The sequence below is a fragment of the Cotesia glomerata genome, linkage group LG1, assembly GCF_020080835.1.
Source record: "Cotesia glomerata isolate CgM1 linkage group LG1, MPM_Cglom_v2.3, whole genome shotgun sequence".
Lineage (NCBI taxonomy): Eukaryota > Metazoa > Arthropoda > Insecta > Hymenoptera > Braconidae > Cotesia > Cotesia glomerata.
Window position 1 is genome coordinate 11,447,872 of NC_058158.1, and position 15,652 is coordinate 11,463,523.

The window sequence follows — 15,652 nt, forward strand, 5'->3', positions numbered from 1 at the left end:
AGAGGTCACTGAAGTTGTTGATAAATTATTTAATTATAAATTAAGTTGGATTAAGAGATAGTGTATTTTTTTAAATTGAAAATTGATTATGAATCAATACTTTTACTATTTTTTAATGACACTGAAGTTAATAGACATTAGAAATTTTTTTATCTATATATATATCTATATATATATAAGAGATTCCCACCTATATATTGACTCATCACGATATCTCTGGAACCATAAGGCGTAGCGACTTGAAATTTGGTAGGAATAATCCTTTCGCCGAGTAAAGGTCAGCTAAGAACGGATTTTACGAAATTCCACCCACAAGGGGGGTTGCGGGGGCGTTAACAATAGAAAATTCCCATTTTTAACCTACAGCTCCTATCGACTTCAAATTTGGTAGGAATCTCCTATTTGTGATGTAGAAATGATCTAAGAGCGGATTTTACGACAATCTACTCCCAATATGGATTGCGGGGGTGGACGTTAACAATGAAAATTAAAAATTTCCGACTTCTAGCTCCTATAGACTCCTAATTTTGTATGAATTTTGTATAAGTGATGTAAAAATAATTTATGAACGAATTTTACGATATCCCACTCCACAGAGGAATGCGGGGGTGGGTCTTAACAATGAAAATTTTAAATTTTTTAGCTGTAGCTCCTAAAGGCTCAAAATTTGATAAGTATCTGCTATATGCGAGGTAGAAATGATCTAAGAGTGGATTTTATGACAATCTACTCCCAATATGGATTGCGGGGGTGGACGTTAACAATGAAAATTAAAAATTGTCGACTTTTAGCTCCTACAGACTCCTAATTTTGTACGAATTTTGTGTAAGTGATGTAAAAATAATTTATGAACGAATTTTACGATATCCCATTCCACAGAGGAGTGCGGGGGTGGGTCTTAACAATGAAAAATTTAAATTTCCGAGCTGTAGCTCCTATAGGCTCCAAATTTGGTAAGAATCTGTTCTACGGGATGTAGAAATGATTCAAGAGCGAATTTAATGACAGCCTACCCCCAATATGGATTGCGGGGGTGGTCGTTAACAATGAAAATTTTAAATTTCCGAGCTACAGCTCCGACAGACTCATAATTTTGTATGAATTTTCTGTAAGTAATGTAAAAATAATTTATGAACGAATTTTACGATATCCCTCCCCACAGGGGGGTGCGGGGGTGGGTTTTAACAATTAAAATTTTAAATTTTCAAGCTGTAGCTCCTATAAGCTCCAAATTTGAAAAGAATCTGCTATATGCGATAAACTGAAACTAAGGAAACGACCCAAAGTTGAAGAAAGTATTTACTAGCGTTATAGATTGAAATATAGATTAACTATCAAGTTGGAATACTAAAATAAAATAATAAATTATAAAATTAGTGTAAGAAAAGTAGATTTAAGCGAAAGATGTATCAGAGTTTGTTAGACAACCCATAGAGGAAAGTACCACGGAGCCTAGCTTGGCCCATCCTTGGCTCAACTATGTAAAACTCTGGGTCAAGCTTGTAAGCCAGGCTTGGCCCAGTCCTGGTTGAAGTCTGGGATGATAACGATGGTTACCAGGGCTGAGCCATAGTTAATTTTCAAGTCTGGCCCATGCCATTTGATAAAAAATGATAAAAAAGAATTATTGGAATGTTATTTTTTTATTTTATTTTGTAAGTAAAGTAAATTCAAACCTAACTGTTGCTAATTATAAGAAATAAAGTGTGAAAATCGTATCCGTTCTTCTAATCGAGATTCGAACCCGAGCCGCGCGCTTGCCAGACCGATAACTAACCCCTACACCGTACGACCGATAAGTTGATGCACATCTTATTATTCTGATAAGCTAAATCTATATAGTGACGAAGTGTGATGGTTTATTATTTATATAATTTATGTTATTTATTATTGTGTTTCGATGAAAATTAACTATTTTTTACAAATGTTTATTATAGTTAAAAAAAATGAAAGAGTCAAGTTGTTATATTACTTTAAACTTTGTACATCGTTCTGTATATTTTTAATATCTTATGATAAATTTTCATGTTTAAAATTATCAATATTAAAAATTCAACTGTAAATTATTATATTTTAATTTTTTTAAGACTACATCAATTTTGACGATATTCAATTGTCTTGGTTAAATAATAAATTCTAAATTTTAGAATTTGTTAGCAAATATTCGTTAAACAATAAATGTTTACTGTTTAAAATTCTATTACTTAATGATTTATTAAGTTTGAATTTCCCATTGAATGTCTAAGGCTAGGTTACCTAATTCTGGCTCAAGTCTTGGTTGCCATTCAACGCCCATGGCTACAAAGAAAAAAAAATTACTTAAATCAAGTAAATAATTTTTAAGAATTTCATCTTCTTGATTTGAGTAGAAAAATTCTTAAACTAAGAAATTTTTCTCGATTTAAGTAAATTTTATTTAATTAAAGAATTTTTCGTTTTGATTGAAGACAATTAAACTCTTCAAAGTTATTTTCTTGGTTCAAGAATTTTTCTCTTGAATTAAGTTAATTTTTTTTTTCAGTGTAGGTTTCCCAATCTTGGCTAACCCTTGGGTAATCATTGTGGCCGTGACTGGGTGATCCAGTTCTGGCCCAGGCTCGGGTAATAATTGGGCCGACCAAGGCGTGTTTGCCCAGTCTTGGCCCAAGCTTGGGTCACCGATGAATCGCCAAGGCTAGGTTAGCCAGTCTTGGCCTAAGCTTGGATAATTATTGGCATGGCCGAGGCTGGGTTAAACAGCCTGGCCCACGCATGGGCCAATACAAGTACGCCGAAGCTAGGTTTCCCAGTACTGGCCCAAGCCTGGCCCCTTTGTCAACTCTGGGGGTTTCCTGCATGGGAAGCTGTACATCTGGTGCCAATAAATAATAAATAAAATTCTCTTATGAGTATTAAAATCAATAATAAAATTTAATGAATCATAAATAATTATGAATTATTTTTTTTTCTCCATTCAAATTTTAATCGTTCTTGATTGGCCAATCTTTTTAATTTTTGTTCGGTTAGAGAGAATAAATTGTCGCGGAATTCCTTAAAAAACAAGAAGGTGTCATAAAGAGCCCTGATGAATGATCCCTATTGAAAATAAAAAGAAATTATTATTGTTAATTATTAAGCAAAATTAATTATTAACTCTAATACTAATCAAGGAAATTTAATGTTTTACATTTCGTGCTTGATCATATGCAATTCCATAAGAATCACTTCGTGATTCTTTAAAAGCCATTGCCTCATGAATGCGACCATCTCTCAAAAAAATTTTCACAATAGTAGTGCATCCAACGACATAAATCCCATCAATCTGGTCGACAAAATCTATTTAAGAACAAAAAAAAATTCTTAATGATTTTTGTGAAATTAATTGATCTTATACTCAAAGAAAAATTTAATTATCAATGAAAAAAGTATTCAGAAAGACATAAGTTGTTTTAGAGCAAGAAAAAATTTTCTACAGTCAAGAAAATATTCTTCACTAAAGAAAGTGTTACATAAGTAACTAAAATATTCGATAACTAAAATAATTAAAGCTATCCAATATATTTTCTTGAGTCAAAAAAAATTGATCAATGATGTATGGATTTGTATCAAACATGATAAACAAATAATGACTATTATTGACTTACCAATTATTTGTTTTTTAATTTCATGAGACCAATCGTGAGGTCCAAATGTTTTATCTCCATTTACTATTAATTGTTCTAAATCCAAATTATTTAAATCCATTTCGAAAAAAAAAATTGGAAAAAATTTTTTTTTTAATTTGTTATTTTATATTTGGTTATTTTATTGTTTTATTTATTGAACTTTAAATTTTATTTTTATTTACATTAGTTAATTATTTTGTAAATATACTTATCTATATATATATAGGAGATCCCATTTTTTAACTCACTCATCACGAAATCTCAGAAACTATTAGGTCGATTGACTTGAAATTTGGTAGGAATATTCCTTTTGCCGAGTAGAGGTCAGCTAAGAACGGATTTTACGAAATTCCACCCACAAGGGGTCTTGCGGGGGAGTTAACAATAGAAAATTCCCATTTTTTTATTAATTTATGTGTGTAGTCATTTGTTTTTTGTTTCCGTCAATAAAACAAAAGACGATCGTTTTTTCGTCATTATTTTTTTTTTCTAGCTTATAAAGAAGTCGGAAAAATGTATAACATCAACTCTACGCTTTCAATGCTTCTCCATCCACACCTTCCCACGCATCCACCCACGCACTCCCACACATCCATCCATGCACTCCTACGCATCCACCCACGCATCCATCCACGCACTCTCACGCATCCATCCATGCACTCCTACGCATCCATCCATGCACTCACCCACATCTATATATATATATATATATATATGAGATTTCCACGTATATAGTCACTCATCACGATATCTCGGGAACCATAAGACCTAGAGACTTGAAATTTGGTAGGAATATTCTTTTTACCGAGTAGAAGTCAGCTAAGAACGGATTTAACGAAATTCCACCCACAAAGGGGGTTGCGGGGGCGTTAACAATCAAAAATTCCCATTTTTAAACTATAGCTCCTATAGACTCCAAATTTAGTAAGAATCTTCTGTAAGAGATCTAGAAATAATCTATGAACGAACTTTACGATATTACACCCCACAGAGGGTTGCGGGGGTGGGTATTAACAATGAAAATTTGTAATTTTCAAGCTATAGCTCCTACAGATTCCAAATTTTATAGGAAATTTCTGTACGTGATGTAAAAATAATTTATGAACGAATTTTACGATATCCTACCCCAAAGAGGATTGCGGGGGCGTTAACAATAAAAAATTCCCGTTTTCAAACTATAGCTCCAATAGACTCCAAACTGGGTTGGAATTTTCTGTAAGAGATGTAGAAATAATATAGGAACGAATTTTACGATAGCTCACCCCACAGGGGTTTGCGGGGGTGAGTATTTACAATTAAAATTTTTAATTTCAAAGCTATAGCTCCTATAGACTTCAAATTTGATAGGAGTCTTCTATATGTGATATAGAAATGATCTAAGAACGGATTTTACAACGAATCACCTCCAATAAGGATTGCGGGTGGGTGTTGACAATAGAAAATGTTCATTTCCAAAATATAGCTTCTGAAAACTCTAAATTTGGTAGAAATCTGTTATTTCTCCTGTAGAGATCATCTCAAAATGGATTTCAATAAAGTTTACTTCCGATAGGAATTGCGGGGGTGGGTGTTAAAATCTAAAATTTTAATTTCCAAACTGTAACTTCGACAGACTTCAAATTTGGTGGAAGTCTTCATGTATCATGTCAAGTTCAGCTAAGAATGAATTTTATCAAATTCCAATCCCAAAGGGACTGCGGAGGCGTTAACAATGAAAATCTTTCTTTTCAAAACAATAGTTTCTATGGACTCGAAGTTTTGTTGGAATATTTTATTTTTAATGTAAAAATCATCTCGAATAGAATCTTACGAAATTTCTCTCTCACATAAGAGTGCGGGAGTGATAGTTGTCAAAAAATTCATATTCTTCAAATATATTTCCTAGAGATATAAAATTTGATAGAATCTTAAGAGAAACAGGTAATTACAGGGATGGCCTCCAAGGTCAACGAATTAAAATATTTTCCTTTTTTAATAATTATATTTTCTTACCACAATCGTCTCTTTGGCAGCGGCGAAAAATTCATTGTAAGGTTTCCAAAATTTAACTTGACATGTAGCTATTCAGTCAACGGACTAAGAATTTTACATACATTTTATTTTTGCTGATCACATAACCGATGAATTGTTCTTATTACGGGATCGTGGAAATGTAACAAATTAAAATGAATGCATTTTCTAAACACTTGATATGTGGAAAAGAAATTTGGCTATTCATTTTAAGAGATTTCGTAAAATCAAAAATTAAAATCGTAAATCCAAAAATGATTATTCATTTTTGGAGAAAGCCACGGGAATGTTATAGTGATTGCACATTGAAAGTTACAATGGATATTCGCTAGAATTATGACATGGATAAAAGGTACAGGCCAATCCGATAGAATTTTGAATCTGTGCAAGTCAGAACAATACTCCAATTGAATTTCAAGTCTAGATCTCAAAATACAATTCTATAAAGTGCCCAGCGGAGCGGGCGGGTAACAGCTAGTAATTTTATAACAATCAAATTATGATAAAATAAATTTAATTAAAAAATTCCATGTGTGAAAGTTAAAAAAAAATATTAGTCGAAATTTTTAGAGGTATTTTTTAATTGTAAATAATTTGTTATAAGAATTAAAAAATAAACTAGGTTTAAAAAATTATGATACTATATAGTTAGCCGACGTTTTTAATTGTTTGTTTTTTAAAAAAAACTTAGTTTTTTTTACAAATGAAATTTTTTTTTTCTTTTTTTTGTAGTAATTTTTTCAATAAAAAAAATTTTTTTAATTTTTAAATGTCGGCTAACTTAATTTTTATTAAAAATTGCATTTATAAGTTTTTAGAGCTTCTAAAGATGGAATTTTTTAAATAAATTTTTTCTGCTATAATCTTTTAGTTAGAAAAATTCTAAAAATTGTCTGGTCTCTCTTTATTTCAGTACCATGATAGTTTCTAGTATTTTCTTCAACAAATAAATTATTATAACAATTTTTTTCTGAAAAATTCCACTAGTAGATGTGTCAAAAAGTTATTGTAATTTTTTAGAAAATATTTTTTTAGTAACGCTTGATTTTTTGTAAAATTCCAAACAATGACAGATGTCTGCTAACTCCGATTTCATTATTTTTTATGTTGTAATTTTCTTTTATTATCTGAAAATGACTATTCAAAGTAAATACCCAAGAAAATATTAGCAAATCTAAGAAAGTTGTTCAGCAAGAAATAATCGGTTTTATATTTAATAGTACATTATTATTTGTGTAAAATCATATAAAAATAAAAGATAGTTCATTACATAAAAATGATCAATAATATAAAATTTTGGATAAATCTTCATCAATGTTAATATAAATATATATGTATAAATCTACTGTTTAGATGATAATTCATGAATTGCTTCGACAATATTGTCAAGCAAACTTGATGCTCCAATTCTGAATGATTCTTTGTTTAACCATTCTTCCCCTAATTCTTTTTTAATGAGTATTATCCATTCGAGTGCCTGGATAGCCGTTTTTATTCCACCAGCTGGCTTGATTCCGACCTTCAAAAAGATAATTTTCATAAGTTTCTTAAAAAATTAAAATTTCGAATTTTATATTGAATTTAATAATTACTTTTTCGTCGGTTAATTTTTTATATTCTTTGATAGCTTCACACATAACTATTCCAACTGGTAAAGTTGCATTAACTGCCTCTTTACCTGTTGACGTTTTAATAAAATTACTTCCAGCAGCCATTGCTACCATGGATGCTTTATAAACATGATTTAAACTTGGAAGATCGCCAACAGATAAAATTGTTTTCATAATTTTATTTCCACATGCCTCTCTCATCTTTGACAACTGCTTTAATAACTCATCCCAATCGTGGGTCATTACTAGTGATCTATCAATAACTACATCAATTTCATCGGCTTCAAGTTTTGCTGCATCAACAACTTGATGCAACCGTACGTTAAATGGTAATTTACCCGATGGAAAATCACCGGAAACTATAAAATAAATTATCTGTTTAAAAATAATAACTAATTACAACTAGTAGACATAAATTTTTCGAACCAGTTGCTACGGAAATGTAACGAGCATCATGATTCTCCAAACAATCCATAGCATCTTGAACTCTTTCACTGTAAATACAAACAGCTGCTGGATGTAACTTATCGTGTGTATCAAATGGTTTAATTGCCTGAAAAAATTTATAATTCATTATAAAGAAAAAATTGCTGTCAGATTTATAAATGAAATAGTAATTAAAATATTATACTTTGAGACATAGAGTTTGGATAGTTTCCAGTGTATCGGTTTCATTTAAGGATGTTAGATCAATGAAAGTAAGAGCTTTTCGCAGCCAAAACAGTTTATCTTCATCAGTCATAACACTAACTTCCTTTGATATCTCCTTGACTTTATTATTTATAGATATTAAATCAATATTTTTTTCATTATTTAAGCCTAACATTATGAGTATTTTCGATTGAGCCGTCATTATGAATAATTTTACTTTTAAATTAAAAATAAAACTTCTAATAAACGTCAGCTATCTCAAATACGTCATCAATAATATCAACTTGAATTCACAGTTTGAAAATAAAAATATATTTTATTTTTGTGCGATTAAAATATATGTATTTTAGATATTTAATATCGTAAATAAATAATATTTACAAACACATTTAACCTATAAAACCTTTCATGTATAATAGTGTTATTTTTTTTTTTTTTTTTAATAACATGGATTTTGCATTAAGCTCAATTGACTAGAGGTCCCTAGTTGTTTATTCGAGGTACTAAATTTAAACTTAACAAATCACAACATATGCGTACATACGATCGTAACTTATTACTTTCATTACTTATCAATTTTTATTATTTAAGTTTTAATTATATTTCACTATAGTTAAATATTTCTATTATCTATTATTGTTATTTGTACTGTTCCCACTGTTCCCAGTATTCTTTTGTTTGCATTTCACAAAGCCGTGATACTGTACGATCGAATGCAAATAATTCTTCTTCTCCAGTAAAAATATTTGATTTATGGTTATCAGAGCCATGAGATATTGCTAAATCATCCATGAGCATTCGTTTCTCATCGGTGTATTCGGAATCGCCTTCAGGTACAAATAATTTATTAGGAGCAGCTGCTGCCGATATCACAACTCTTATCTATTCACAATCGAACAAAAATAAATTTTAGTATTAAATAAAAAAAAAAATCTTATAAACATTGCTACCACAAAATACTAAACATTATTATTTACCTTATTATCATACAGAGTATCGATCAACGTAATAAATCTTCTTGCTTGTGACTTAAGTCGTAAATTAAGTAAAGGGACGTCTCTTATAATGACTGTATGGAATGCTTGAGATATTTCAAGGTAATCACTTGCTCCTAAAGGCTGTTTTTTTTTTTAAATAAATTATAAAATTAGTATCTAATTATAGAAATTCTTTCTTAACTTAAGTAAATGCACAGTCAACTGTGCTAAAGACACAGATAGTGACTTTTATAAAATTTATTAGTAATTAATTATAAAACTTACTCTATCACATAGTTCTTCGAATGATGAATCAATAATTTGCCCACAAGTTTTTTTAAATGTCACATTGCGACCTTTAAATGATAAAGTTTTCGGCCTAACAGTGTCATTTTCCATTGAACATAAGTATTTGAAGATCGTATCTACAGCGTCTTCTGGATCCTGACCACTAATAAAATATTTGGTATCTTTACCTGAGCCCAATTTTAATCTGTAGTCTATTCCTGACTCCAGACTTTCAATTGCACAATGATCTTTAAGTACTTGAATGAACGGTATAAAATTACTTCTCTGTAATCCATTTTTATACAAATTGTCTGGTGATCTATTACTCGTTGCTACAACGACTACTCCATTAGTAAAAAGCTGAGTGAAGAGGCGTTTTAAAATCATAGCATCAGCTACATCAGTGACCTGGAAAAATTAAAATTTATCCATAAATGATTAGCTAATGAAATTAAAATTAAAAGAAAAAGTTAAATAAATAAATACTTGAAACTCGTCAAAGCAGAGCAGCCAAGTTTTTTCAGTAATCATTTGAGCAACTGGAGGTATAGGATCAAACGGTTTGAGTTTCGTTTCACTGGCATCTCTTTTTATTGTTTTTTTAACTTGATGAATTTTTGCGTGAACATCCAACATAAATGAATTGAAGTGAACTCTTTGTTTATTTTCTATCTATAGTAATAAAAAATGAATAATTCACGTTACTAATGTTAAAAGGTTGTAATTATTAGGAAAGTAAAAAAGTATAAATCTGAAATTTTTTTTCGACATACACCCTCTTGGCTTTAAGAAAAAAAAATTTATAGCTAAAAGGGCGTATATGAAAAAATAGTCAAAATAGCTCCCAAGAATCTCAAAATGTCGATGAAATGAAAAATAGATTTTAATAAATAAAATAAAATTATAAAATTTATCATTTTTCGGTAATGACTGTCTTTTTATTAACAATTGTTATATCGAAGTCGTAAAAAAGCAATTTAAAGCGGTTATTCTACTTTGGCACTTACAAGATTTTTTTTTTTTATTTTTAGAAAGTAGATATATTCAAAAATATTATGACAAAATTTTCGAAAGATTCAAGAGCATTCTAACTGTATTTTTTCGTACGTTGAATACTACTATCTGAGCGCTTTTATTCATCTCAACTGGTGCGTGTACCAGAGCGTTTCTGAACCGCTTGTTAAAAAAATCTCAGAAATTTCTGAATCGATCCTTATGAACTTTTAAATGTATATTCTGTACACTTATCGCTATATTCCCTCGCAGAATTATTGCAAAATTCATATTTTTAATATATTTTTTTGCGAAAAATCTCGCAAAAGAAAAAACGTACTTTATCGTTTTTTTTTTTTTTTACCGTCATTTTGTTATTTTTGCATAAAAATTAACACTTGTGCTACGGGGTATAGACATCTGATAAATTAAAAAATTTGTCTTAGTATCCCGATCAACACTGAAAGAAAAAATTTCTCTTGAAACAAATGAACATTTTTGTGACAAGAAATTAATTGGTGGAAAATTTTCAACAATTTTATTTCTTAGCTGAACAAATCAAAATTTTTCTCAAAGTAACTTTCTTGTTGGAAAAAAAGTTTATTTGATTTGGAAAATAACAATTTTACACAGACAACTTCAGAATTTTCATCCAAAATCGTTTTTTCCCAAATCTAGAGAACTTTTTGTTCATCAAAAAAGTTACTTTAAAAAAAATTTTGATTTCTTCAGCTAAGAAATAAAATTGTTAAAAATTTTCAACAAATTAATTTCTTGTCACAAAAATGTTCATTTTTTTTTTTTTTTAATTATTTCTTTCAGTGTTGATCAAGATACTAAGATAAATTTTAAAATTAATCAGATGTCTAATCAAAAATTAATTGAATATTAACATATATCACTTTATAATTTCGTGACGTTACAGTTGCTTGAAATCATATTTTTATAAATTTTATATTTTTCCTCTCAATGACTCATATAAAAATAGGTTTTAAATTGATACTTCCGTTGAAATTTATGAAGTCAAAATTAACCAGTTCAAACGTTATCAGTATTCATTCACTTTTTTAAAAACAATCAGTTGCGCAGGTGTAGCATACAATATAAAATAAGTTTATTATTACAATTTAATTGCTTGAACAACATGATTTTGGTATTTTTCCATTTTTTATTTTTGTATTTACAATAAATTAAAAAAAAAACAAAAATTTCGAAATAGAGTTAATGCTCCCGTTAAATTATAAATTTATTAAAAATAATTCAGTCTAAAGCTCTGAGAAAGTCTGAAGTTCTGAGAAAGACCAGATATTTCATGTTTATTTTCTACAAGCTAAAGAATGTTATGAATAGAAAAGCCTTAAAAATGATTTACTATGCTTTATTTGAAAGTATTGTAACGTATGGTATTATTGCTTGGGGGGGGGGGGGGTAGTTATAAAAATGTAATGAAAGTGCTAATGAATACTCAAATTAATCCGATTTTTACATGATAAAGATGATAAAACTCCGATAATGGGAATTAAAAATAAGTTTATTGCAGAGTCTCTATGTTATCATTATTCTTACTGTAAAGAAAAATATAATGATTATAAGGGTAAAACTAGAGCTAAATCCTTACAATTACCAAAGATTAATAAAAATATTTCGCGCAAAAATTCTAAATATATAGCAATTAAGTATTTTAATAAACTACCTCAGACTTTAAAGTCGTTAAATATAAAAAATAAGCTTGATAAAAAAAAAGTATTTCAGTGGATAGCATCAATTGATATCTAATTTCATGATTACATCTTTGTTATCATAATATGCTCTCTTGTTTTTCTTTTTTCATTTTAAAATGATACTTTATATATTAATATTAAGTCTTTTATTGATAAATTTTTATTTCTCCAGGTCTATGTACAGGTGTTTTTTATAACACCTCTATAGGTGCATATTTTGTATGTATATACTAATTTTTGTATCCTGGTAATAATAAATAAATAAAATAAAATAAATAAAGCATAAAATTCAAAATAAAGGATATTTTTTTTTGTTCTAACCAATGAAATTGCAGGTACTAATAAGTACAATCGGAAATATATTCTTTAGCTTTGACTATAAAATCTTCATGTTATTTGAATCGTTTATTTGAGAAACCCCATAAGTCATATGGGGTTTCCATATGACTTCTTGGGTTTTTCAAATAATCGATTCATTTGTATTTTTGTAAGCTACGTTTCAGTTGTACATTAAAAGTGATTCTCTGTGAATATGTATGAGATAAAAACTAAAATATTATCAATTATCATTATTGCTCTTTTTGCAACAAACATTGTCGCTCTAAAAAAAAGAATGGTTGATTGATCTGTCGGTGACACAATTGTAACATAAATTATTTGAAACCTGAGTCTACTGAAACATATAGTCACCTATTTAATGGTCATGATAACAATCCTTCACATGTTTTCGAAATTAATAAGTTAGCGGGGGTTGAAAAAATGACTATTGAAAAGAAAATTTGTTTACCTTTTGAATCATTAGTATCGTACTATTATCCATCAGTTAACGTTGATGACAAAAAACTCGATTTATCAAAAATTTTAAACTTCACAAAACAGGACAATTTGTTTGACATTAGTCCTTACTACATCCGGGAAAAGTATTCTTACGGAATTGTTAAAGTATGTCAGGTTATAAAGAGCCAAAAGTTACTCTATGAGGGGCTCAATCAAAATGATTTGACAATGCTCAACATTCACATAAATTATAGACTATTGTTGGATAGAACGGGTGTACTACGACTTAGACAACAAAATGAAATTCACTACGTCTCGTCAATCACTATTGGAAGATGTTTTCTGCAAGTTAGTAATTAAAAAAAAAAAAAAAAAAAAAAACAATGATAAATTTAGTAAAAAACTTACTTTTGTTTCAGGTTTACGCCAATCTGGCTGAATTGTGCGGTCAAAATCTTACAACAGATATTGACATCGAAAATTTTATGGTCTGTTAGATACTCCAGTCGGATCAAAATCACCAATTGAAATCGCGAGAATGAAGATCAGATGAATAATTACGCTAATTTATTTCAAAAGACGCTTTATCAATTACGATATTTGGAATCAGAAATGTTGTTTTATAATAGGTTGAAATTTGTTTCGGAAAAAAGCGTCGTTGAACTTGACCTAAAAACTTTACCTGATCTGCATGAAACAATACCGCCGCTATTGCTTATTAAGAACAAATTTTTGCCAAACATTGTGCCAGGAGATGTGATTAATATAAATAGTTTGAAGAGTTTGACTTCGTTGATTGAAGCCGATAACATTTTAGTTGAAGTACACGACCACGATATTCCGCAATTTACGGCTTCCAATTTCACTAACTGTGATAAATTCAATAAAGATGATCCAGTTGAACTTAAAATTGCTCCTTACGGATTGCATCCAGATTATTTTACTGAACTTTTTTACAAATTTGATGTTGTCAACGAAGTTGCAAAGCGAAGACACTACGGCGTTGATCCAAAGTACTTGAATAACAGGTACAAGTGTCTAAAAGTTAAAATTTGTTCTGGATTGAAAAGAACTAAATTAATCATTTCCTCGGTCTATGTAGTTAATTTAGACAAAAATGATACTGATAAAGTCCGTATTTTCGACAGTAAAAATGTCGTTCTATGTCACAAGTTAGGCAACGAAACACACTATGTCACTCGCACTGAAAAAGGAAATTGCTTGTTTCAAGTATGTATCCATTGTATCACAACTTAAAATTATTTTATAAACCAAAAATACATTTTTCTTTAATTCAAGGCGCTGATTTACGAAAATTTGGACGACTCTTTGCATAGCAAACAAATTAAAGGTCCGCTTTTATTCAGAGGCAAAATATTGTCAGCCAATAATGATAAAAATCTTGAAGAATGGGCTGAAGAATTTGTCAATGATTTTTCAATTGAAAGCTACAAGACTTTAGCGGAACTGTCAAAATATCAGATGGCTTTACAAGCCTTTAACTCGAAACTTTCTCAGTAACAAGAAAAAAATATTTTATACTGTTTTTTTGTATCTTTTGATTGTTATATAAATTACATAACACGTAAATTCATATGCCATGCATGAATTAGTTTGAAAAACTGTTAATCACATAACTAAAAATTAAAAAAGTCTAATCTTTTAATAATTATCCAATTAATGAGTATATATAGTGACGTATACAATTTGTATTATAGGAAATCAAATAAATCTAACGCGTACTCATGAGGATCTAGGTTCGATTCCCAGTCTGAGTTCTAAATCTTATATTTTTTCAAAGTCACTATTTGCTTTCAATGAATTTTTAAAGTTGCGATGATCCATTTAACACTCGAACAGATACTTTCAGTTTAATTTCCAAAAATCAATTTTTCATGAGATATCGACGTTTTGAGGTCCTTTAAAGCTATTTTGACCATTTATTTATAAACTTAAAATTTTGTATTAAAGCCCAAAGAGCGTACATCGAAAAAGTTTTTTTTTTTCCTTTATCAACCAGATTTTTACTTTTTTACATTTCTAAGTTGATTGGAGTAAAAAAAAATTTTTTATACGCCCTTTTGGCATTAGGAACGCGAATTACTAGAAATAAATTGTAATTATAAATTATAAAAATACATGAAAAAAAATATAAAAGTATTTACTTGACAACAATTGTAGAAAAGATCCATTAACATTGTTTTACCACCGCCTACAGCACCATAAATATATAATCCTTTTGGTGGTTTATTAGCATTACTACTTTTGAACAATTTACTTAAAAACGATGAAACTTTAGAAGGTTTATAGCCTTTCAGATCATCGTAAACTCGTTGTAAACTTTCAACGATTTTTATTTGATAATCGTCGTGAATTAATTCATTATTAGCTATTTTCTTCTTTAATACCTCTCGTGGAGTATTGTCATCAGCATGACTGTCATTTTTAAGTACTTTATTTGTGTATTTTCTACAAATACTTAGTGGTTTCTCCTTTGGAACACATAATTTGACAATGTACAATTTATTCAGTCTCCTTGATAAATTATAATAACAAGCCATTATCAAAATATCTGAAAAGAATAAAATAAATAAATAATAATGAAAAATACTTATACATAAAAATTTTGTTTTAATACAGTAAAAAAAATAATAAAATAAAATAATATATTTACTTACTAGGAAAAGCTAGAAAAATTATGTTCACGTAACACTCTTATATCTTAAAAATCTTTACAACATCGTGTAAATATATATGTATATTATTGCAATTAACACGTGTAATTTTTTAAATTCCAATTTGAATATATATTAATTTTATTATTGAATGGTAACGTCAACACTATTGTTAAATTATTGATAAAAAAATAAACTTCTAAATAAATAATTCAATTTGTACTAAAAATTCATAAAAATAATATTCACAACTGGCCTTTCTTTTATTTCTTATTATACAGTCATCATATTTACAAATCACGTTGG

General features: G+C 29.0%; 2 protein-coding genes across 3 annotated transcripts; both read right to left on the bottom strand.

Moving 5' to 3' along the window:
- Positions 1-6,390: 6,390 nt before the first annotated feature.
- On the bottom strand, positions 6,391-15,495 carry LOC123270157 (putative ATPase N2B). 2 transcript variants are annotated; one of them, XM_044736100.1, is made up of 7 exons: positions 15,350-15,495; positions 14,837-15,243; positions 9,667-9,852; positions 9,178-9,588; positions 8,893-9,033; positions 8,531-8,797; positions 6,391-6,446 (listed from the first exon to the last, which is right to left on the bottom strand). In XM_044736100.1, exons 2-6 carry the CDS (start codon positions 15,230-15,232, stop codon positions 8,555-8,557), a joined length of 1,377 nt encoding a protein of 458 aa, XP_044592035.1. In that variant the 5' UTR covers positions 15,233-15,243; positions 15,350-15,495; the 3' UTR covers positions 6,391-6,446; positions 8,531-8,554. The 2 variants fall into 2 exon arrangements, with proteins under 2 accessions (XP_044592035.1, XP_044592038.1); XM_044736103.1 differs by lacking the exon at positions 6,391-6,446 and having other exon boundaries at positions 8,281-8,797.
- Positions 6,946-8,258, bottom strand: LOC123270189 (deoxyribose-phosphate aldolase). The gene is made up of 4 exons (XM_044736135.1): positions 7,896-8,258; positions 7,691-7,817; positions 7,247-7,623; positions 6,946-7,173 (listed from the first exon to the last, which is right to left on the bottom strand). Exons 1-4 carry the CDS (start codon positions 8,115-8,117, stop codon positions 6,997-6,999), a joined length of 903 nt encoding a protein of 300 aa, XP_044592070.1. The 5' UTR covers positions 8,118-8,258; the 3' UTR covers positions 6,946-6,996.
- Positions 15,496-15,652: the final 157 nt, after the last annotated feature.

Excerpts from the sequence above, each read along its gene's own strand:
- LOC123270189 (XM_044736135.1), bottom strand. The coding sequence starts at position 8,117 with ATGACGGCTCAATCGAAAATACTCATAATGTTAGGCTTAAATAATGAA. Across the intron at positions 7,818-7,895 it reads TCCAAACTCTATGTCTCAAA|GCAATTAAACCATTTGATAC; the intron begins GTATAATATTTT and ends AAATTTTTTCAG. Across the intron at positions 7,624-7,690 it reads TTACATTTCCGTAGCAACTG|TTTCCGGTGATTTTCCATCG; the intron begins GTTCGAAAAATT and ends TTTATTTTATAG.
- LOC123270157 (XM_044736100.1), bottom strand. The coding sequence starts at position 15,232 with ATGGCTTGTTATTATAATTTATCAAGGAGACTGAATAAATTGTACATT. Across the intron at positions 9,589-9,666 it reads TCTGCTTTGACGAGTTTCAA|GTCACTGATGTAGCTGATGC; the intron begins GTATTTATTTAT and ends TAATTTTTCCAG. Across the intron at positions 8,798-8,892 it reads ATACTCTGTATGATAATAAG|ATAAGAGTTGTGATATCGGC; the intron begins GTAAATAATAAT and ends GATTGTGAATAG.